Raw genomic sequence first — 25,063 nt, forward strand, 5'->3', positions numbered from 1 at the left:
TCCAGATAGTCAATTAAATACAATTCCATACCTTGATAAACCTGAATAAATGATTTTGTTTATACCGATTAAGTTTCATACCGTTTATTTAACTCACAAATTAATGTTCCATATTTTACAATATTTTGAATATCCAATAACGACCATTTGATAGACATTTTTTATACAAACGATAAACATAATATCTCAGATAATATGTGGCAATGCCTAATATTAAATTTATTTTATGGAATAATGTGTGCATGTCAATTTTTACTAAACGTCAAACGAAACGATATGCATTTTCTATATACTTTCGATAATATCTATATATTCATGTATATACGTGTGTATACATAGTTTTGTATTTAATTTTGATGTATATTAGCTAATAATAAATATATATATTCTTTTCCTCATGGAGTTTGTTGATTTATTATTTTAGAGACAAAAAAACTTGTCACGCTGTGATTTATAAGAATAGTCCTTAAGTTTCAGTAGTGCCCATTGTAAATATATAGAAAAGTTTTGGTTCCCGATATCAAAAGTACCAACGAATCCAAAAACAAAGCCTGGTGACATTTTGCAAGCCAAATCAAATCATAAATCATTCAACGATTGTATGTACAATGATCTGTGAATCGATTTCAAGAATACTGATCATTCCGATGTCGCTTCTTTGATTTATGGATATATCTTCTTACTTTTTATTTTATCAAATTTTAAGTAACGTTTGGTGCATTGTTTAGGAGGTGGTTCGAATTATCCAATTTCATTTATCTACTATCTTTACTAAAAAACTGAAAACTAAGAAAAATAAAACAGATAATTACATTTCCTGTGAAGTACACAAGACGAGAATGTATTTCGCTTTTCGGTAATCTGTCTTTTACAATGTTTACGTTATAGTTTTACGATTAAAGTGTGTTTATTGATCTCAATATAACTATATCGGTTTTCATTAGTTGCGATTCATTTAGCTGCATCATTCGTAAGCTTAAATAGTTTAAAGTTACTCATGCTATCGAATTCATTTATTTTTTTTTTCTGCATTTTTAAATTATATTTATAAGTTAAGTATAATACATTTTGTACAATTTTAAAAATTAAATTAAATAATAAGAATTGATGTTAAAACGGTAGTCCGCACACTGACACACTGACAAAATAATAATTAGCCCTAAGACATAGAGTTTCCTACATAGCAACGTATTTGTAATCATTATTCCTAGCAGGATATAGATCAACAAGTATTGGAAGGGCATTTACCAAAGTATAATACATGTTTTCGGATTTACGATTAAGTCGATAAGGTGCCATTTGATTTTTATTACTGTGGGTAACTTGGTAGCTTGGTCAATTTAGGATCTGGCCTAGAGCTAAGCGCCATTCAAGGGTGTCTTTACGCGTCTAAGTATCTGTATTTAATGTGGGTTTCTGTTTTCTATTCATAATTCAACATTAGTTATGTTTGCGTTAAGTATCTCTAATTCTCTGATGTAACCGCCATCCGTCATTCATCCATCCATCCATCCACTCATCCACCTCCAGCCTGGACTTTAAACTAAGTTGCGTTTTTTTCAAGCGAACCACACTTTTTGTCCCCCTGGTGACCCCCGCGTTGCGACCTTTAGAGCTGCACCTGGAACGACTGCGCCGGCGCCTTGGGCGGTGAGATGAACGGATTGGTGCTGTGCCTGGCCAGCGGCGAGCGGGAGGTGCTGGCCACCGGGAGATCCGGTGAGAGTTGCTTGGCCGCCGCCACATTGGCCGCCCACTCGGCATCGAACGGATCATCCGGACCGCCACCGGCTGCAGGGGCAAGGGTCTGGGCGCGACCCACATTGGCCAGATAGCTGGGACGCTTGGGCGCTGCCGGCGAAGTGCTGCGCACCACCTGACCCAGCCATTGGTCGGCGTTGGGCAGCTCCGTGGAGGTTTCTATGTTCTGCTCCGAGCGGGTGGGCGACTGCGAGTGGAGCGTCTGGTAGGTGGGCGTGGTGCTGACCACCCGGGGCGTCACCTGCGCCGTGGGCGTGGCGCTGTACGAGATAGAGTGCTGCTGCACCTGCTTCTCGGCGGCAATGATGTTCTGGTTGATGCTGCGATTGTTGTTGAAGTTGAGGTCGTCGCCGGTGGCCATCAGGGTGTCTGACTGGCTGAGCAGCGAGAGACCCTGGCTGAGCTCCTGGCACAGCTGGCTGACGGAGTCGGCGGCCACGGCGGCGGCGGCAGACGGATCAGCGCCTGCTCCGGACTTTGCTGGCGAGACCTCGGCAATGGGCGAAACGCTGCGGAGCGGTGTCTGCAGCGGATTCCCGGCAGCGGCGGCCAGGAAGGCCCTCTGGCGATCGGCGTTGGACGGAAGATCGTTGACGCGCAGTGACATCTGGCGCTTGAACGGCGACTGGCTGCCGATCGTGCTCAGCCGGAACGAGCTCTGGCGCTCCAGCATGTTGGGCGTGGCGTGTGGCCGCTCAATGGCGAAGGGATTGTACGGTTTGACGGTGGCCGCCGGCGGACCCGGCATCGCTGACCCCGGCCCGTCCACGCTCCGCTCGTTGGTGCCCACCGTGGCCATGGCCAGGCGCTCCGTCAGCGTCTGCTGCCGGAAGGAACCGGTCCGTGTGAATGTTGAGTTCTTCGTGTCGAAGGTCATCGTGACGCCGCACTCCTTATCCCGCCGCTGCTTCCGTTCCAGACAAACGGCAAAGGCACAGCCCACGGCATGGCTCAGCCGCTCGCCAGAGTCCTTGCACGCCAGGAAGCCATGGCACATCCAGCGCCGAGTTGTACCGTCCCGACAAATGTAGCTGAAGCCGCGTTCGTGGTTGCGATCCGGAGCGCAGAAGCTGACCTTCTCGATGGTCTGGTCCACAATAAGGCCCTTGGTCTCGTCGTCCACCACCCGCAGGCCATCCCCACTGACATGAAGCAGTCCTCGGACAGGACGACGTCGCGAGTTCTACAAATAGGACGCAATTTAATAAGAAATAAGGACATTGGAGGTGCTAGTCTCACTTACCCTTAGGACCTTGAGGGCCTCTTCGCAGACCTGCATTCCACGCGACTCAAAGACTTCGACACAGCCCAGATACTTGACCGAAAAGGAGCAGGTGGCCGATCGCACGGCCTCCTCGTCGGCCTGCCACTGATGCGGCTTGGAGGACTCGGGGACGCGGTCCTTGCGACGCCGGAAGGAGTCGCGAAAGGAGCGACGCAGACGATCCATTTTCTTGGGGGATTTCTTGCTAAACCGGAAGGAGGCGGATTTCTAAAGGGCACAAACAGGAAGCATTAAAAAAATTAGTTATTACACAATATACAGAGAGAGAGAGAGGTATCGAAACAAGTGCAAGTTCAACCCTATTTCTGGGCTTCTAAACTTTATAAATGGACTGTCGAGATCGGAGCTGGAATGAGGAAACCTACCCCATTTTTAACGTCACCGAATTTTCCGCGTGTGAAGCCGCGCTCGAGTGGTTCGTGCGTGTGTGACGATGAGTTTCCCATGCTTGCCGGCTGACTATATAGTATGTGGTGGCTCCTGCCTCAGCCTCGATCCAGGGGCGTGAGTAAATTGTCGTGAATAACCGTTACAAGCTGGCTATAGAAAGCGTTGCCAGATGCCACTGACAGTCACTCAGATTCTATTATTTTTTCTTCAATTTTGAATTGTATTTCGTTTTATTGATCGATTTATTGGCTATAGTCGGGGCTGCGCAAATTTATTTGTTCATTGAATTTGAGTTATGCTTTTTGATTAAATTAAATTGACGGGCGATCTGGAAAATGTTTAGAGATGGTTATTGTAGAGGGGGGTTACAACAAGTCTTTATCAGCGCTGACGTCTCCAATATGCAGTGAGTCACAAACCGTATCGATGGTACGCATGAAACCACTTTCGTTTATCTTTTCCCAGCTTTTATTTTTTTGTATTTTATTTTATTTATTTTTTCAACGCCCCCTCGATTGTGCAGAGATTTCGATCCATTAGCTATCTGAATATTGGAACCACAACCAGAGAGATACCAACCAACCAACCTCCCCGGCATGGCCCGAACTAGAACTAAAGTCAAGAGGAACAATTAATGCCAACGGCCTCCAATAGCTTATCGCGTCCGGACTCCGGAGTGGGCGCTGCGGGGGCGTGGCCACTCTCGAGTGTCTCACGTAATTGTTTACACACATATTTAATATTTCATTTTTTTTTTTTAACGTTTAGCATTTATTTGCTTTGACTTGGTCGGAGCTTTTGTTTTCCCAGCGCTGCGGCGACACGGTTGACATTTTTGTGACTTTATCACATGCCTCGTATTGCGGTAAACTGTTGATAAACTAAGCGTCCGTAATTATCGCCAAATAATAACAAAATACTGTGTATTTTTTGGGTCTTATTTTCGCCAAAAAACAATCAGTCTAATATCATTATTTCAGCTGACTTTTGATTTTGATGGAGAGATCAACAAACCAGGAGAGGAATCCCAAACCTTCCACTGATTTTATTTCAAGCTCATGTGGCTCATGATAAGCTTGAATAAATATATCTAGCTCTTAGCCAGATCTAATAAATATTATCTAATTATCTAATATTTATTTGATTTAAAAAAGGGGTAATCTCTGCCCCTAAACTGCCTGTCTAAATCTGCCTGTCTAGATCTCTCGGAACTGAAAAGCCCGAGTCACTCAAGACCCAAAATAGTCTGTTATTTTCCTAAAAGTTTTCCCAGCCTTCTAGCCATGATGAATTAGCCCGGTCATGTTAATTGACCAACTCAAACAGTGTCAGAGAGCGAGCTGAACTAATTGGGCTTATTTGTCCAACTTATTTTTGATTTTCCAAACTGAGTTTGGAGCTCCGACGTGTTTCGAATTCCGCTGCAGTGTTGACTTTCCTTGTGAGCCACGTTAAGTGGTAACTGTAAATGTTACGAAACCAGTTTTCGCCCCCCAGTTGGCTGACCAGGCAAGGGCAATCCCACAATTGGTATCTTTGACTTTGGTTTCGGTTTTTGGCTTTTTTCCGTTTTTTTTTTTTAGATTCATTAGAAGAAGGGCGTTGACTTGAGTTCGATGCTGCCCGACTGCATTTCTTAGCTCTGAAAGGTATCTAAACATTCTATAAAGTGGGTCAAAGGTCTCTATCTTATAAGTAGATTGTTCTGGTCAGTAATCTCAGCCATTTGGCTGTGGGAACACCTCTACTAACCACTTTAAAAATCACTAAAAAAGCACTAAGCCTATTCGAATGCCAATAGTGATTCATGGCTTACGCAGAAAAACCACAAAACACCAGATAAAAGCCAAATCACGCACTAAAAGTAAACATGATTTCAGAAATGACAACAATCGAAGGGAGGTGGCGGTGGAGGAGCACCATCCGGAAGGGTTCATTCAACCAATAATCGAGACATAAAACAGGTTCCAGTCGTAAAAATCTGTGTACGTGTTTGTTTGAGAATCAGATCACAGACTGCAGTTGGCTGATAAAAAATTCATATAAAATACAAGAGAGGAGTCTTTATCAATGTTTACCAGATCACGAGATATTTATTTTATTTATATGATATGGTAATTATTAAAACAGCAATCTAAAGGTACTTTCCATGACTAAAGCAAACAGAAAAGGCTTAGTCTTATAGTTATAATGGCTGTTTATTAATTGAAATTCGTCTGGCACTTCATTGACCTCTGACCATTCTTTAAGGCCTGCTGGGACACTCTACCTAATTAATTCATTAAACTTTTTTTTTTTAGAGCCCAACTATAAATCATAGGCCACATGTCTGACCATCCAGTGGGTGACATGTCGTGCCAGAACATGGCAAATATTTCCAGTTTCTCTCTTTATTTTTTTTTTAATTTAGCATTAAACAATTAACCCTGGGATGACAAAACAAGCGCAGTCAACGACACTTCTATATGGGCGGAATATATTGTAGTTACTTTTATTGTATAACCACAATTATCATCGAGCTTTGATGGGTGGGTGGAGTGGGTAGGCCCACCCGAGGTAATTAAATTTCGTTTTTGCCCTCAAAAGGCCAACGACACTTGTTGCATTCCCGGATGATGGATGCTGATGGGTACTCGATGATAGGAACTTGGGGTTATCACCTATATGATGGATATTTTAAGGCCTTTCTAACCTAAGCTCATCACGTACTAGTCTTAAAGATACTTAATATTTTGTTCGAATTATTGGAAGAATACCCACAACATCACTGACACTGCATTTTGTTCACACGCTGCTTTGATGGTCAGAGAAGGATACACATTTTATGGCTTCTTGTTTCCTTTTTTTTGTTTTTTTTTTTTTGCTAGTACTCGATATAAAATTATAATTATTCCAGCCATACGCTTCTGTCTGTCTCTCATTTTTTTCCAAAGGGACTACGGGCCTTATCAACCACCATCGAGTCGGGCATCGACTCCTCGTCCTGTCGGGGGTTGCCCTCTACTACTGGAATTTTTAATTTTTAATGTTCTTCCTTGTGTCGGTGGTCGTGGGAACTTTTCGTTTTTTTTTTTTGGAAAATAAATTTGAAATATATCAGACAACGGTTTGTATGAATATTTAGTGAAGCCATTAAACGGTGTGTGTATAAAGAATACCTTCCTCTTTTATGGCTAGTGGGAGCTCCACGATAATGACTTCAATTAGGCAGCATAATAAGGTGCATTGCGCCGAAATAAAATTAAATTATAGCCCAGGGAGGTTTGCAAAAGGATGTGGGTCAGGGTCAGAGTCAGAGATTTTATGGTAATAAATAGAAGAATTAAATAGCCATGAGTAAGAGCTTTAACTAACTATGATTTAATATCGGATAGAGGTCGAACAAACAGGGCAGAGTTCAACATCTGTGACAACCAGAGAGAGTTCACTTCAGCCATAAATCTCTAGAGAAACCCTCCAAAGAAGTACGCAAGAATCCACAAACCAAAAACCTAAAAAATAATAAAAGAATTTCACAGCATCTGGCCGAGAGTGGCGAACTTCTATAGAACCATGCGAATATTTCTTCTGTGACGCATCTACCTCCTCCCATAGTTATTCCAAAACAATGACAATCCTTACAGAAGCCCCGAAAAGGGTGGAAAATAATTGCCAGGAGATTCTTCAAGTTCATGGGATTTTGGAGAAGGAAAATGCAAAAAGGATCTCCGTATCTTGGGAATCCTTAGCCTCTCGCTTGGGTTACTACTTCTTCATGCCCGAGTGGATGCTTAGATATTTCACACGCTGACCCAAAATGCACCCTTAAGGACCCTCAAGGCGAGGGAAGGGAGGGAATTCCTGTGCATGCACCTATGTGTGTCCTATGCAGGCGAAGTCCTAATTGGCGGGCAAAGGACACAAAGGAGGGCTGGGTGTTGAGCGTTGAGGGGGGTTACTGTGCGCATAATTATTAGCTGTCAATTGGGCGTTGATCAGACCATTATGAGGTGTACTACCTGGGCTGGGAACTAAAAAGTGTGAGAAAACTGATAGAAGGTAGAGGGATGCTGGGGAGATGCAAAAAGCATCTGTTCGCCTGACATTCAAATTCAAACTCCACAGTAAACCAATAAGCATTTCCAATATTCATTTGCCTCACATCCTCCCCAACTCTCTCAACACATCCTTTGAAAAAAACAAACTCCAATCGAGGAAGCACTTGAGAGAGAAACCTCAAAAACCCAACGAACGGAAGTAAAAATGCAGGCACAAAAAAATATAAAAACAAAGGGCATACCAGTATATATGTTCAGGTCTATATACTCCATATACATACTCCATATACACCACATAAGAAGTATCCTGCAGAACAAGAGAACTCGTCGCGAGTCGAAATTGTTTGCATCTGTCGGTGGAAGGACGAAATGCAGCCGCCATTCGTGCCACATCCTTTCTGCCTTCACTCCGACATATGTTCGGTGCACGTGGCGAAGGATACTCGAAGGATTTTGAAAGAGCCTCTGTCTAGTTAGGGTCTCGCACATGCCGCAGTCTGACTTCGATTTGGCACGATTTTCAGGTAGATGCCAGATCCTTGTTATTCCTTATTTGTTTGCCAGCCGGCAGATGTGCCTCAAATAAGGTTCAATCTTAGGCATCCCTCAGATAGTTTTTTGGTTACTTTTTCTTAGGATTTTTGTAGATTCATTATGCAAATGACCATGTCGATGACTCAACTTCGAGTGACACACATAACAAAAGTTATACAAACTTCTTGGACGGGGAACCTGTTTCTTACAACGAGTTTTGTGCGTCGAGGAACATGGTAATTCCATTAAAATATGCAATTGAATAAAGCCAAGAGAGAGAGAACATGTATCTTTCAGAGCCAATCAGTCATTCAAGGCATATTTGTCATTAAGAATTCAAAGCTCATAAAGCGAGGGGAAATCAATGGAGATTTCAAAGAATTTCAAAAGCCTGGTAAACACATTCCTAGAGAAGTTCTAGGCAGGAAAATTATGAAAAATAGCTACTAGGCTGATCTCAAAAGAAAGACGTATAAGGTGTAATGTGCTCCAACGTCATGCGACAGAAGCAAACACTACACCACTTTTATCTGACAGTTTTAAGATCTTTTTTAAAAATCCTACCTCTTGATAAGTCTGACTAGCTTACAAAGTTGTAGTTTTCGTGGAAAACTACGTGACATCACCGAAGCACAGTTTTGTTTGGATAACCGCTAAGTTTAGATGATTATCCAACCGATTTATGGCTGGAAAGGTCGCAGAGTCGGACCCAACCAAGCCTGACTCTCTGCTCTGATTGTCATTGGTAGCCGATAGGCTGTGTTTTCCCTATTTTCCCTATTTTCTATTTGTCAGAGCTCCTATGTTTATTCGAAGCAAATAAACACTCGAACAGCTGTTGGCCAATTGCTTGCCAATTTCCGGGGCCAGCGCCCAAAAGTAGGCTCCGAACAGCTACCCATGGAAATAATCGATAGGAAACTAAACAAACAACCCATATAGAAGCCATTCCAGTGCTCGAATCTATCTATAGTGGGAGAGAAGTAACCAAATACACAAAGGCCTCCCCCTTGGACTGGGGAACAGGTGTGTTGAGTGGGTATTTGAAGACATTATTGGGAATATATAATACACATAAACATTGTCGAAATTATGGCAAATAGAAGAAGGACAAAGCTCCTAAATTAATTACATTTATAGATCTTCCATCCAAATCATAAGACAGGAAATTAAGGGGAAAACTTCCAGTAACTTATTCGCGACCTTTGACATTCAAAGGGCTCTGCGGTTTGGGGTTTGAAGTTTCCTTTTTGAAGTAACCGGAGTAACCACATCCAAGGCCGCGTTACTGCCAACGTGGCGGGTCTTTTTAGCCATTTTCTGAGAAACTTTATGGTTAGTTAACTATTGGCAGGCCAGGAACTTTGATTTGCGAAGCACCCCAGATTCAATTTACTGCCAAGCTTGAGACCATTTGCAAAGTGCTTTTCTCCAGGTGCCGGGGTAATGGAGAGTCTCCCTCGGTAGACATTAATTGCAAGATTTGCCATAAAAATGCGCCTAGTAATCACAGCCTCATTTAAGTATCGGCTTAATGACAAAACGTTTACATGCATAATTATCCAATTTTTTTGCATTTTTAATTTCCTGCCTTAGATGCACAATGGGAGGGAGGCGATGTCCCGACTCCAGAGTCGGCCAAGTTAATGGCCCAGAAGTGGCAGCCATGACTTGGTCTTGGACTCGTTCTTGACTTCTCTGTTGGCTGTTGGCTGCTGCTGCTGTTAATCATCCAAGTTGCTGCATAAAAATAGAAAGGAAATTCCATGAAATTAAAGTTTAATGCAGCAGCAGCAGCACCAACGATCAACTTGAAGTTGTAGCTGAAGTTGAAGTTGAAGTTGAGCTCTCTTTTTGTGTGTTTGTTGAACTTGGAGCTCGGTAGATGGTAGATGGTGAAGTCTCGTCGCGGGTCTTAGCCAACAGTTTAGCGAAAGCCGGGCCGGGCCGTGGAGTCGCCAACTTGAAGAATGCAGTCGGCTTGGCATAATCGAAAGGCATGTGAGAAAAGTTGCCAGCTACCAAACCGGTTGGGCTTCATCTCTTCAGTCCGACTGCACCCAGCCAGCCAGCAGCCTTATGTTCTTACTTTTTTGCCCTAACTTGTTACCAGTTTTTTTATCTTGTTCGTTGTTGTTTTTTTTCTGGCTTTTCTCGGAATGTTTCTGAATGGTTTTCTGCTGGAGGAGCTTTTGGTCTGAAGTTTTTATGAACTGCTGAGATTTATAATCTAACTGAAGAAATGCAGCATAAATCAGAAGGCCCTTTGGTCTAAGAACATTCCAACTAAATCAACTCCAACGGCATGTAATTATGCATAGCAAAAGTATCTCTATCTCATACTTTCCCCCATGTTGGCTTTTAATTACATTGTAATCATAATATATTTTCACCCACTCCCGAGTGGTTCCGTTCTCACCCACCCACCCAACCACCAACACCAATTCATAGCTCATTTCAATGGGAAATTTTTACCATTTCCACTTTTCTTTTTTGTATTTTTTTTTTGGGTTGTAATTTATGCAGTTGACAGTAAAACAATTTGGCACACCGCATACATTAAAATAAATTAACTTTTTAAAAAAGAGACAGGGGGATAACGACTTGAGACTTGCGGGTTTTTAGCAAAAAAAAACTGATTGTAAATATTGCCAATAGATTCGATATTCGAATTCGATATTATACGTTAATTTGACAACCTCTAGCTCGATTTCAATTGTTTATAAGGTTGTTGTAGTCATGCTGGATGAATGATTCATCGTGAGAGTCTGGACTCCAGCCACTCGGAACTGTATAGATACGTTCATGTGATGTATCCGAAAGCAGCTAATTGCGATTCGAATTTATTTCCTTTGTTAGCTTCCCTCCCAAATGGTCATGTTCAAGTGCAAACTCCAGTGATTTATTGAGTTTTAACCTCACTAACTGAATAATTGCCGATAAATATAGCTTTTAGAAAAAAAAACATTGTTCGTTACTAAGTAACTATGTCAGCGTAAACAGCTGTTCGAAGTCAGTACTCACTGCATATGGATAACGTTGTCAACTGAAACTTTAACAAAAAAAATGCCAAATATTTTTCCATTTTCTACAAATGTCATAGCAGTAACAACAAACCTGTCCAAGTCCAAGAATTGTATGCAAACTAGTTTTGACCTGGCCAGAGCTTCACAAAGCTTGGCTCGAAGCTTAGCTTGGGGTTTTTTGTCGTTACTGGTATTGTGATTTTTAAACAAAAATTTACCATTCATATGTATATGGGGATCGGTGTGTGTTTTGTTTCGGTATATATCCAAGCCGCGTAATTAATTAAATAAAATCCGGTTGGGGCCTTATATAATATTTTGGCTCTTTCGGCGTCTCGACGATATTTTTGCCAACGTTTTCAGATTTTTTTTTCAGATTCCAAGAACACCTCACAGCACAGCACACGAATTTGGGGGGAAAAATCGCACAAGTCACGAAGAAAATCGTAAAAACGCGATCCCCAATGGATGGATATACGGATATTGGCCAACAGGAGTGCCCTATCACTGAGTTACCGTTACTATGACCCCCCCTAAGGTGAAACGAAAGTGTCGGATATTTTGTTCACGCGGACATTGGTACAACCGTGGTCTACCGTGGTCGATATGGAATGGAAAACGGTACGCGTTTATCCGGCAAGCGGAAAGACGGTTTGCTCGATTCGGCGTTTCGACTCAAATTGCTCTACTGTACTGGGTAAGCGCCATCGCATCGCTCACTGCTCGCCGAAGAGAGAGTGAGCGTGCGAAGAGAGCGCGAAGAGAGACTTTGCGACAGCTGTTGCAGGGTAGGTGAGATTGTGTGCGTGGTTTTGCTCAGTTCCATTTCCATTATGTTTATTTACTACCAACAACGCAACGGCAACCATAGCCTATGAGCCGCGTTCTTCATTTTCTACAATAAGGGTCAGTGATATAGTACTGGGGATCATGATTCTACAGTCCTTAAAAAATATTATTTGAATAAATACAAGGTTGTTGAAAGAAATTTCTTAAAAATCGATCTTTATAATCCTCTTTTATTGATGTATCTTAGGGGCTTATATACCCTATATTATATATTTGGATATATTTTTTAGATTAATTAGATTATTATATTTCGATTCATTTTATACCTATCCTATAAACAGTGGATTTATTATTTAGATTTTTAACTTTAATCCACAGAGTTTGTACAACAAAATTACTCATACGCCCTGTGAACTTTTGAACTTTTTCCAGAAAATCTCTTTATATCTATGCCTTAAATAGATCAATCCTTTAAAGATCTTGCTTATCAACCTATTGTATTTAATAGTTTTAAAATAAAATATAAAAAAATAAACCACTCTGCGTATGATTAATAACTTTAAAATCCATAGACAGGAATTTTGGTCAAAATTTACTTAAACTTTATTATTCTAAAATATTTATTTATTCTTGTCTTTAGAGTACTTATTCTGATGTATCTCAAAAATACATCTAAAAGATTAATAGCTATTTCGTTACCCTCAACTGTGACTCACCTCCGCATAGGTGATATAGTGGTTGTTGTTGCTGATAGTGACGGCAATGATAAAACTGCGACGCGTTACTGCAGCTTGTAGATTTTGTCGAGAGGGAAAGAGATAGTTCAATACAAAAGAGCAAGAGGGCACATGGGTATCTGGGCTTAGGTAGAATCCCAGGTGCTCTACCCTCAAAGATCGCGATTTCTTACAGTAATCATGGCTTAAAAGATTTGCGGAAATTCTTAGAACTCACGAGCTCGCTTTCATTATGCAAGTCTAGGAATTTTCCCGAAAAATGAGGTGTTTCTGAAAACAATTAGTGGGGAAGGCGGACGAAGGATTAAACAATATTTTTAATTTTATTTTAATAACCAGATTTTGGGTTTTCTTTTAATCCGAAGCTAGTGGGCTGAAAGTGTTGTAGATCTGGAATTTCCAGACAGGATTTAGAAATGTAAATTGCGGAAATAGTTAAAAATTTTAATATACCCTATTCGAATCAATGTAGAGAACTTAAAACCAGTTGTTGGTTTCGTTGGTTCTGCAGCTGCCTTTTTTTTATTTTCTTAACGCGGAGAGTCAAGAGCGCGTGGTTATGGAAGTGATTATAGCGGCCCAAGAGAGTCGGCCAAGAGAGTTATCGCAGCAGATACAATACTTCTTGAGATACAATTCAGTAGAACAACCGAGAGGTTATGAAATGCCATCGGAAATGGAAAATGATCGGAAAGAATAAAAAACTGATTAGGCGAACAATAATCAAGACTCGTTAATCAACGTATTGAACTTATCGATTCGAATTAGTTGCCCAACCTAAATTCCGTGACAACAATGGGAAATGATCGATCGGGCTCTGAGAGTTAGGGGAGCACAAGATAAAGAGCACGAGACAAGGTCGTACTCATTCAAGAGCAAATCCGTACGACCAGGTAGGTTACGAACGTAGTTTGATTAGATAAAGTATATAGATACATTTGCATGTGTGTGAGTAAGCAAAGAGCAGAGAGAGGTATTAAGAGAGTAGACCGCAGTGGAACGTGCGAAAAATTGCAATGCAGCAGTGAGTAGTTTAATCCAGGTAACCTAGGTGACCCATAAAACCAGGTAGTAAAAAAAAACCGATATCAAGACTATTTGGAACAAACCATAGCTACCTACACACGCTATCCAATCAGGCCCGACCCTATCTTCAACTTTAAATGCAGAAAATAAAGAAAATTGCTGCAAACTCTGCAAAAAATAAAACAGAACCCAAGTATCTGTTTTTTATATTTCTCTTATCAAGCTTGCAGTATAAAAATAGTAAACGATTCTCAGCCGTTTAGTTTTTAAAGGTGTTACAGCTTTGTACCTGCAGATAAACCTTAATGAAAACAGCTAGCAGAGTGAATGTGGAAACCCATTTGGATCCCAGACACACCCACCCACGACCAGGCCACCTTCCACCCACCTCCCACCTGACAGTCGCTCGAATGAATAGACAAAAGATAAGGCCAGACAATGAAATGGGTAAAAGGAAAGCGGCACTCCGGGGGACGGGGGGTAAATGACCACAAGCTGAGAAATCAAAGCCAGTCAAAAGGGGGTTGTGGGGTTGTGGGGCAACCAGACAAATGCCACATGTGCAACCTAATCAAAATTTCAATCAAAATGCGCAAAACGCTGCAATGAAAGGTCCACAAAAGGCAACAAATACCCTCTAATGGCTTAGAATGAGTAATCCAATCCAATCCGGCCTGTAATTGTGATTAAGAAGGCAATTGGGCTTTTCGATTACAAATTGTTGGGTCGACAGGATTAACCAATCAATTGTTGGCCAATAATTGAAATAATTTTGTGATTGAAGTTACTTGATTGTCCTGTTTTTCAATAAATAATTCACTTTTAAAAGCTCAATAATAGGGTATTGCACTTGTTTCTTGTAAAATTTTAAGTTAACTTACCCTTAGAACCAATATTCCTTGTCTAGAACCTGTAATTAAAGAATAAAAATTGATATATCTTCAGTTTAAAAAAGCGTTAAATAGTTTTAAAGCTGGCAATGCCTTCTGTAAAGCCTCTCTTAAATAGAACTTAAGAGCTTGCCCGCAGCAGCTACTTGAGTGACAATATCAGTGACGTTTACAAAAAAGTTCCCACAGTCATTAGGGTCATGGTGTCTCTGGCCATTCGGTCTCGTGTTCACAATTTGTTTTTAATTTAAGAATGAATGTTCATGTGCATGTGCATGTGTATTTATATTTATATTTATGTTTGTTTAAAGCCCCTAAGATTCGCAAGCTGTTGCATATAAGGCTGTGCAAATGTTGGCGTGTGTGCTTATGAGCATGGCTTGAGTGGGTTCTTGAGACGTCGCCGGTTTCAGCCGCAAAGCTCGAGGGTCTAGAGGGCTTAAAAGCTTAAAAGCTTTTCAAGTTTAAGCCCGGCTTGCGGTTGAATGAACTTAGTCTTAAAGGGGCTTAAAGCTCTAATATGAATTACTAGAACCTTAAAACAGTGGTCGGCACATAATACATTGATATAATTCATGACGTTTCATACATTTTATACTGTGTGTGAGCAGCAGAGCTCAGGCGGAGAGATTTCCTATGCCCCTGGAATAAGGACCTGCCGACCACTGCCTTAAAACCACCAGAGGTCCTGTTTTTTTAATCAGCTCGATTAATTGTATTTACTCTATCAGATTTAAAGCTAATATTTATCTAATCCGATAAAAAGTGGTTTGCTTTGGGCAATTGCACAGCTTTGTGGGTTTTTTTTCTCCCACAGTTCCATAAATAAAGAGGTCCTTTTTTTATGTACCTTCGAACACATAGGGGTGGACAGTTTTTTGAGTACTTGAAGTGAAACTCACACACATTTCACACCCCAACAATTAGCCAAGGGTTGCACACGCCCTCCTACCCCCTAGACCGCCCTAGCCCGCCCTCTTTCGCCCCCTGCATCCTTCTCGATTTAAACCCAGCTTTCAAGTGCCCTCTGATAAGGCTGCCAATGCAATTAAAAACCATTTAACGGATTAGACGGCAATAAAAAGAAGATTGCTGTTTAAAAAAAAAAAGGGGAATACCAGCATTACTACAGGTCGCTGCTAGCTGGAGGGGATGAAGCAGCGTGTGAACCGATTTCGTTGGAATTTAATTTAATTATAATCCAGAAACTAGGATAAAGTCGGCAAGGAATGCCAGGGCCATGGCCCGAGGTCGAAGGAAATAGTTAACAACTATATTGGAAATTTCTTAAGCAAATCCATTTATCCATTTTCAAGACCTTGGGCCTGAGATATGCCCTACACCCTAAACCCCTTTAAGCCAAGCTTAGTTTAATGTTCCATTGAGGAATATCGAGCAATCTCACTTTCTCCCATTAGGCCAGCTAGAGCATATTAGCCATAACCATAAATATCTCAATTATGGCTCAGTCTTGACTTGCCATTACGCATCCAATTTGTTGGGGCATCATCAGCTTCATGCCCCGCCTGCCACGCCCCCATCCACAAGCTACAAAAATGGCACCTAAAGTTTGTGTAATGCAATTCCATTTTACAGCATTTCTTCATCGGATACTAGTCTGGTTCTTCCAGCTGCAGTCGCCGGAGTCATGTGCCGGCAATTTGGAACCATTCCCGATCCCCCGATGCTGGATGCTGGTTGTTGGATGCTGGATGCAGATGCAGATACAGACACAGATACAGATACAAAGCTGACAACGACCGCGGACACCAATTGGAACGTGCCGTTTAGCTGTTTTTTTTTTTTTGTAAAAATTGCATTAATGCAATTCATTCTTTTTTCCAGGCCAGCACTCACCCTATCCCTCGAGGGAATACCAAATTGTATTTATTTTAAGACTTGCAGAAAACTTTTAGCTTTAAGATTTAAAGAAGGAAAGTTTTATAAAAAGTCTTTTGGATTTCTTGATTTGCTAGTCTGGGTAATTAACTTAACATTAAGTGGATCAATCTAACACTAAATTTAACCTCAAGAAGGTGAACCAGAAGGTGAATCAATAAAGAAAATAGTATCCGGATCGGACACCTTAAGGTGTGGTTTCCTTGATTGGTCTTCTATGCTTTCGTGGCGGGGCATGCCACAAGATTAATGATGGCGTTAAGAGCGCCTAAACTTCTTCCACCGGCCACGCCAAGTCAGCCACCTACACAAGTCATGGATACATCCATACATCTATACTGTTTTTTTTCTTAATCTTCCTCCTAGCCAGAGACCATAAACCCAAAACCGACAGACACTTAATGAGGCAAAAAAAACAAGACCCTTCCTCTTCTATACTTCCTCCTGTATATAGTAGTATCTTGTAGATTTTCCTTCCCATTTCCCATTCGACTGCGACTTCGACCACGCCAAAGTCGTTTCCTTTGCCAACGCAAATATCATCCACATCATGGTAGTACCTCCACATCGTAGTTGCTTTCCATGATGCTTTTGTTATTGTTGTGGTTTTGGCTTTTTCAATTGCACTTGAGGAGCTTCTTCATCATCATCGTCATCGTAGTAGTCATCAGAACACACCTTCAAGGTGGAAAAACAATAATAAGAAGACTAAGCATAATAAAAGCCGGATGTCCATTAAAGCTCTTCTCTCTGCTGAAATTCTATATTTTTTCTCATATCGCCTGTAGGTTGATTGGTTTGGATATAAGGTGGTGTCTGTGGGTGTTGGCGGATGAATTTGTTTCCACTCATCTTTCAGATTGAAAAACCCCATCCTCAAGGATATGAATTTTTAAGGTAAATTTGATTGGAATTGATTGTTTAAAAAAGTTACTTCAAACAGGCCTCATCTTAAAGGATTATACAATATTTATTGGGATAGGACTTTTACTGCCACGCGCCAAAAAAAAAGGAGTCTAACCAGCAGCGTGGGTATACCAGGAAATTCGCACGCCCACGATACAAGATTATATTCCGAGTTCCCACGGGAACACAACCCACATTTGATCCTGTAACCCCCAACCCACCCACTGAAGGAGAAGAAAAGCTGTTCTCAGCAGTTACACTTGTAGTTACAAGCGCCTGCCGCAGCGACGCTTAAGGATAATGTGGCGTACGCTTGAGGCGGCCTACAACTACTGCCAGGGAGTGTCCTTGTTAACCCTGGTCGCCGGAATCCTGGCCAGCGAGGGTGCGTCCGGAAATCATGCAAAAACGTGTCGAGCACGAGCCGCCAAGGAAAACGAAAACGAGGAAAACTTTCCAAGTTTCTGGCAGTTTCGTGTCTGGCGGTGACAGTTCTCATTCTCATTCTAATTGCTTGCCGGTCCGAGGTCCTGTCCTGGGTCCTGCTTCGGAGGCAACAACCCCATCAATCCGGCTAAGCCGCTAACTGACATATTAATTGTTCATAAAGCATAAACAGTCACCACCAAAAATTTAATCCCCCTGATTGGACGTCGGGGGTTGCTTTCTGCTCTGAAACTCGCAATTGTGCAAACGATGCAAATTTTCCCCGGGCTGGGAACATTTTCTTCATATTTCACGCCAAACAACAAATTGCCCTTTGACCTAAGCACATCCCAACGTAGCTCAAGTGTCTGTGGCATTGTCCTTGCCCGGCAGACAGTTGCCTTAACGCTCCACTGCCTCCTTCGGAGTGCTCCTGCTAAATTGCTCATTAGCCGGCTCACGAAGTACAGGAGCAGGATAGGAGCTCCACCAGAACGTGAGAACCTAGGAAACTGTTTTGACTTGGCAGCTAAATTCCTGACAAAGGTCAGATGTCAAAGGGCCGAGTAACAGTTCCTACTTTTTGGAGTTTCAACTCTCTATGTAGAGTATAGAGTAGTGTAGATGCCTCTGCAATGCACTTTAATCATCGTCCCCAGCCCCTCATGGCTGCCGTAATTGGTAAACTGTTCAGCTGATATCACAATTTAATTATCGCTCATTAATTGCGCGACAAACGAAGCTGCACCCAGCACTCTCCCGAAGATGAACATGGCTCTTCATGGAAGAAGTACCATCTGGGAACCGCCTACAATCGAATTAAAGTTAATTTTTCATGCTCTACAAAGAGTTATGCACACTTTGCGATTGTCAACCGACCCAGACACGGCGGAAATATCGGCTATGGGGAGCTACCACCACCACCACCTACCCGGTGCATCCCCATTCACATCTAGTCTCTAAGTGGGATGCAGTGGTGCTGGGCGGCTGGTGTCGTGCTTGGTTGCTCATTTATGACCAACCATAGCGCTTGGGCAGAGTGTATCTGTCAGATACACGTACTCGCCACGCACACAGAATGCAATTGCGGAGCGGAGTGGAATCGGATGTTGTTGATTCAAGGCTCCGGAGTAGCAGCTTTAAGTCACCTTCTGGTCGTTTGATGCTTCAGTGAGCTGCGACTACCGTCGCTTCCTGCTGCATGCAACTGGGCTACCTTTTGGGTAGGGGGACTGACTCTGGGCACTGATTTTATTCTGTTCCCCACACTGAACATGGCCAAGTCGGGGGCTTTCCCGAGGGTCAGTTGGTCATGCTTGGGGAGCAGTTAATTAATGTAAAGGTATCTTTAACTCCAAAAACCTATTTGTACCTTTAAAGTCTTCCATCACTGGATATTGCACTGGAATAGTAATATGTCATGGCCCTCTAGGGTTATCCCACAAATATATGCATATCGATATCCCAGTCGCATTACGTTTCTTGACATTTGCCATTACGCCTTCACGCCTCTGCATTGCCAATGACGGATGACATTTTCCATTTGGATGATTGCTGGAAGACGCATCTGTAATATGCACAGAATGCGCAAGATACAAATGTATCTATATGCCGCGCAGATGTCGCTAGATTTACGACCATCCCGTATAACAAAGGAGCTTTCGGAGGAGGAGGAGGAGCTCCTAGTCTAGTTTCTTCAAGCCAATGCCAGTCATGTCGTTGAAATCTTGATAAATATTTAGACAAACAGTCGCAGCTTTGGAGCCCTAAGTGGGGCTTTATAGTATATATTTTGGTGTTAATGAATCAAAGAGGAAACCCACATAAAAAAAATCTTTCAAATGTTTCCCTAGAGTGCGTTTTTATTTATTTCTCTAGAGAGTAATATTAATTTTATCAAAAATGCTTGAAGGTTTAAGACTTTTGTTTGGATATGATTAAGAAAAAGTGAAGTAGTTATATATAAGACTAGTAAGTATCCTTTAAAAAGACAACTAGAGAGATATATAGACAAAGACAGTTGGATTTAAATAAATATAAATGAAATATCGATTCATTAGAGTTCCAGGGTGTTATTCCTCTATTATATAGGTTACATATAGAGGTTAGAGTTCTGAGGTTCTGAGCTTATATTCCATATATTTATAGCTATAATCCATTCCTCGTGACAATGCCAAATCCTCCAAATGCCTCAATTGAAAGCATGTGCAGAACTGGTATGCAAATTGTATCTTTCCCTTTCCGGATGATGTTTTTCGACCCTACCCCAATAGCATCTCAGTTGCCGGGCAGACCAGAAAGGGGAATAATTCATTCCGAGGCAGACGCCCCGGACAAATTGCCATCTTAAATTATATTTGACATTTAATAATAAAAGTTGATGAAGCTCCAGTGCTTATTTTTCTTAAATATTATCGAATTTCTGTCTGACGCCATTTGTCAGTCGAATTTGATTGTTTTTTTCATCGAAATTTCCAGTTTTTTTTAAGGCTTTAATTAGCAGATTTGTTTTTGTTCTAATTAACACACTCTTTCACGGTTCAATTAACGTTTTCGAGTGCAAGGCACTGGCCATGTCTTATCTGAACTTATGAATATGATATTTATGCGAAGTAAGGTCGTTGTATTGTTGAAAGGCTTTTCGAAAGTAACCAATATACCAAGTTACCGAATGACTAAGAAGAGCTTTACTGTTACCAACCGTCAATGCCGACTAAAGGGGCTTAATATATATGATTATGATTAATAATCAGATACCAAGACAAACAAGCCACTAACGTACATAGATACGGTTTGGTTTGCCACCCGAAGGCGGCAAATGATACAAAATTCAGATTTTTTAACAAAGTTGGTTCTCATTTTTTGTACATGGCCGAAAAGGCTTTGGGGCAAATAATGGAAGTATTCGTTAGATACAAATTCAAAGCGTGGGCTTTAGCCAAATAAGGCGAATTAAACTGGATCTCGAAATGCCAAAAGCACAACATTTTTTAACAAGGCAAGGCATGATTTTTGTTTAAAGTTCTATACAAAGTACATCCAGTATTGGGGTCAAAGGATGTGAAGAAAATGAAATCAAAATAAACGCGTGCTGGCAATAAAAGTCCAAATAAAATAACAAAAACAAACAGACTGTCAACGAAGAAATCCCAATAATGCAATCGTCGCAGGGTCTACGTATAAGTAAACATCCAGAAAATAAAAATAGGAAAGAATAATGAAATGGAAAGCAGAGATTTTGAAAGGGTTTTATAATTATTTAAATACCCTTTATTTGGTTCTTAAAAAATAAAATTCTAAGGGGGTATTTTAAGAGGTTTAAGGGGCTTAAACTAGTCATAGTCTATAAGATTTGTAAAGTATACATTTTAATAAAATAAAGCTCAGTACCCCAAGATCGTACAATATCGTATAATAGAATAATATGTACTCCTTAGGAACAGGGAATTTTTTTGGGGATAGTCAGGACTGTTATGCTTTCGTTATAATAGGAAACAAGGTATCAGATCACGACTATATGTGGCTGGGCGCTTTAAGGCATCTTAGTTTTTCAAACTAGTTATAATATATAACATTTAAAAGGTATTATCATTAATATAATAAAGCTCTACATGCCAGGATCGCATAAAAAAGAATAATATGCCTCATATTTCTACTCTTAAGATTGTCATTCTTTCGTTATTATAGAAAATAGTGTAGAAGATCGCGTTTTTATGACTTTAAAAACTATAATACGTCTTTTTTTAAAATTATTAATAATCTAGGTATAATATTGAATGCCAGACAAGATTTCTACCCATAGGCTTGTCATGCTTTCGTTATTCTAGGAAATAGTGTATAAGATCGTGTATAGGATATCTTAATCTTTGTTTCCCAAACTAATAATAATCTAGTTATAATATTTAGATCGTGTAGAAGACTATAAGACATCTTTATTTTTCAAAAATATTTATAATTTAGTTTTAATATTCAATAAAATGAACCTCAATATGCCAGAATTTAATATCCCAAGTTACATAACCCCTCTGGGAATCCCCTTTTTAGGGTTCTCTGGGAATTTGTCAGGACTGTCGAGCTTCCCCTATTTTTGAGAAATAGGGTATCGGATCGCGACCATATGGCGCTGGGGTCGCGTTGCCTTGGCAATGTGACAAAATGCAAATGCGGCAACCTCTGCTCGGCTCGGCTAACGGTAAGCTTGGGGAGCTGCAGAAAAACCGTTTCTGTTCTTGATTAAATATCCCCACTACCACAACCATACACATACACACACACACACACACACACATATGGATATCCAACACGCATACTGATGGCTCCTTTACGTGAAGGAGGAAATCGCAGGAAAATATAAAAAGAGCGCCAGAACTGGAGCTCGGAAAAGAAAATCGATAATTTGGTGTTTTGGCCATACCATGCTGCCTTTTTTTGTGACTTTTTTTTTTATAGTAGTGCCACCAAAAAAAAAAATTGTGGCCCAGAGAGTAGAACGAACGAGAAATTGGAGCAGAGTAATTGCGATTATTTTCCAGGTGAGTGTGCGTGTGTATGCGAGTGTGTGTGTGCCTGTGAATTATTTCATCCAACTCACCTGTGACGATTTATTTGTGAATTATGACTCGAGCTCTGGGGCTGGGGCTGGTGTGGAGTTCAAGAGCTCTTTACACACTCCGGCGGCTCGAAGCAATTTATAAATATTTTTGTACGAGACGAGGTTGGTGCCGAAATGTGCCGAGAAAAACAAACAAAGCCACAAACTCCAACTTTCGGACTGATTACACAACGCCAACAACAATAAAAACGGAGTCGGTGCGAAGTTTCGAGCGATGGGGCCTCGATTCAATAGTGGCTTTCAATGGATATATCTCAGCAGTACCGAAATACTAAGATCTTCCAGGGTTTCAATCGTGATTTTCATCCTAAAAGTGACACCGGAGTTGTGCCAAAAATTCGCGCACCAAACAAATCCCCTACACACACACACACACTCGCACGCACGCACACATACACGCGGTTCTGGGGCAGGTCCGAGGAGCGCGCGAGAGAGCTCCACCACGCGGCAGCAGTTGAAGTCAACTGAGCTGGAGCTCGGAAACTGACTGTGTTGGGGCTCGGTACACAAAACAACAACAAAAAGAAAGAAACCCGAATATCCATACGAATCCAAAGCAGCACAGTCGACCTCGACGACGAGCTCCCCAAAGAGAGGGACCGAAACACTCGCCACAACGAGCGCGAAAAAGACGGGAGCTTAGGCCTGGGGGGTGCGTTTCTGTGCGCTCAGCTGAGAGAAGCTTTGAAACCATTTTGGCCGAAAGTTGGTATAATTTTGGGTAATATAACGGTAAATGACAGAAGGGTGTTTATGCATCCCTGGTATGGTAGAGCTTGGCGGCAAGTTTGAATTTTAATCGTTATTGTTCTAAGTTTGTAGAATAGAAGGGCTTATAGCGGTAAGGAAGTGCTGGCACTCCGTCTAAAATTAATTTTTCGTAATATCCTTTGTATTTTTCATTAAATCTTACTCTCCACAATACCATAACATTTATAATTTAACTAAAATTCTTTGTTATCCATTCGGGATTTGGAATTAGTTATCAGCTTTGGGACCCTTGTCACCTTTGGCACCCATGTCACCTTTGGCGCCCTTATCATCCTTGCCACCAAAGCTGCAAATGGTTTTGAAAGAGGGTTGATTGTCCAACTCGGTGTCTTCGAAATCGACGATGTCTCCAACGCGAACAGGTCCCTTCACGGTGCGCAGAAATTGCATCTTTGGGAACTCCAGTAGCTGGACACGAACTTCGGTAAGGATACCCCGGGCTCCAATGCGTCCCAGGACCTTAATAACACGAGCTTTTGAAGCGACTTGTTGCGACATTGTTAATTTTTGAATAAAATTCGAAGAAATTAAGACGTTATACCTCAGAGGGTGTTGTTTTAAATGATTTTCAGAAATACTCAGAATTATAAGAACTGACAGTATCTGCCAAGCATTCCGGGTTAGATATTTTATTTAAAACCTAATTATTAATTTTGAACACTTTCAAACTTTCCACGCAGCAGGACATCCCTCATAATACCAGCGAGTTCCTCGTTCTTTTGAGCTCGCATCTCGTCGATGAGGGACTCCTTGAACCCCGGATCTTTGGCAGGATCTGAAGTGTCCTGTGTTTTCTTCTTCTCCAGCTGCAGTTGGGGCACTTCCACCCCGAAAGTGGCCCCAATCCGCTCTACACTCTGAGCTCCCGTGTCTCCGATCTTCGACCAACTGTCCGTTCCAAACCAAATGCAAAGGGGTTCATTGAAATCAGTCACCTGGCTTCGGAAAGGTTGGGCCGGGCTGCCAAAGCCCAGGTGGCAGATGGTGTCCTTGAGAACCTTCGCCAGCTTGGGCATACGTTGGGAATAAAAGAGCAATGCCCCACCGATCAAGTGGGCCATGGAGCGGAGGCACCGGCAGGTGTGCTTCCTAACTGCCGGATCCAGGCCAGCAAAGATATCGTACTTTCCACCCACAATCACCACCGGGAAGGGCAGGGGCTCCTGATTGCCCAGATCCTCCTTGTTCTGTTGGCCCAGTCGCTCCAATGTTCTCTGTTCTATGATCTCCCTGAGCTCTGGGGACAGGCTCTCCATCATCTGCTGGGCCGTGTCCTTCAAGCCCTTGTACGCACACTCCAAGTCAGTCCAGAAGCGCTGGGGCTGCGAAAGGTCCAGCATTATGAAGACTGCGAACTGATGCAGGCCATGTGTCCTCATGGGGACCTCTAGCAGTTGATCGGCATTTTCCAAGGATCCCAATTCCCAGACATTCATCACCTGGGGGGTTTTTCCATTCCCTAACCTTCGGGCGTAGCTGTACTCCAGGGCCAGGGTGGGTCGCGTTGTGTGCTCCTCGCGATCGAAGAATTTGTTGATGGCTGTGGTCTTGCCCTTGAAGAAGCGTTTAAGGATATCACAAAGGATATTTAATAATAAAGTATCATCTCTTACCACACATTTGCTTCCCAAGATGAGCACTGTTCGCTCCTTGGGCATTGTGGTGGCCTCCTTTTGCCTCAGCCGCTGCTGCTCCTCCGCCAGCCTGCCGGCAATATCCTGGATGCTGGGCGTACCACCATCCTCCTGGTTTTTTTCAAACATTTTTTGGAGACGCTTGTGGAGGCTATGGAATATCTGCGGCAAACGCATCCCAGGAGAAATATGATAAAAAAGCCGAAACTCGAGGGGTTGTTGTGGCTTTTAAAAGGTTGTCAGGGGTAACCATTGTAGGTACGGTAACGCCACCAAAAGTGGTAATAGAAACCGTTAGTAGAAGCCTAGATCTAGGCCTCTATGGTCTAAGGTTGGCCCA

General features: G+C 41.9%; 3 protein-coding genes across 4 annotated transcripts; all 3 read right to left on the reverse strand.

Moving 5' to 3' along the window:
• Window positions 1-808: 808 nt before the first annotated feature.
• On the reverse strand, window positions 809-22,784 carry numb (NUMB endocytic adaptor protein). Of its 2 annotated transcripts, none has more exons than XM_070277752.1 (4): window positions 22,298-22,784; window positions 14,467-14,495; window positions 3,005-3,253; window positions 809-2,944 (listed from the first exon to the last, which is right to left on the reverse strand). In XM_070277752.1, the coding sequence occupies exons 3-4, from the start codon at window positions 3,209-3,211 to the stop codon at window positions 1,610-1,612; spliced, it is 1,542 nt and encodes a 513-aa protein (XP_070133853.1). In that variant the 5' UTR covers window positions 3,212-3,253; window positions 14,467-14,495; window positions 22,298-22,784; the 3' UTR covers window positions 809-1,609. The 2 variants fall into 2 exon arrangements, with proteins under 2 accessions (XP_070133853.1, XP_017105602.1); XM_017250113.2 differs by lacking the exons at window positions 14,467-14,495; window positions 22,298-22,784 and adding exons at window positions 3,412-3,764; window positions 11,252-11,721.
• A 412-nt stretch (window positions 22,785-23,196) lies between these two features.
• On the reverse strand, window positions 23,197-23,674 carry RpS28-like (Ribosomal protein S28-like). Its single transcript, XM_017249914.3, has one exon. It carries the CDS (start codon window positions 23,585-23,587, stop codon window positions 23,297-23,299), a length of 291 nt encoding a protein of 96 aa, XP_017105403.2. The 5' UTR covers window positions 23,588-23,674; the 3' UTR covers window positions 23,197-23,296.
• On the reverse strand, window positions 23,632-24,956 carry LOC108131364 (cytoplasmic dynein 2 light intermediate chain 1). The gene is made up of 2 exons (XM_017250223.3): window positions 24,703-24,956; window positions 23,632-24,642 (listed from the first exon to the last, which is right to left on the reverse strand). Exons 1-2 carry the CDS (start codon window positions 24,898-24,900, stop codon window positions 23,737-23,739), a joined length of 1,104 nt encoding a protein of 367 aa, XP_017105712.2. The 5' UTR covers window positions 24,901-24,956; the 3' UTR covers window positions 23,632-23,736.
• Window positions 24,957-25,063: the final 107 nt, after the last annotated feature.

This window comes from Drosophila bipectinata, chromosome 2L (genome assembly GCF_030179905.1).
Source record: "Drosophila bipectinata strain 14024-0381.07 chromosome 2L, DbipHiC1v2, whole genome shotgun sequence".
Lineage (NCBI taxonomy): Eukaryota > Metazoa > Arthropoda > Insecta > Diptera > Drosophilidae > Drosophila > Drosophila bipectinata.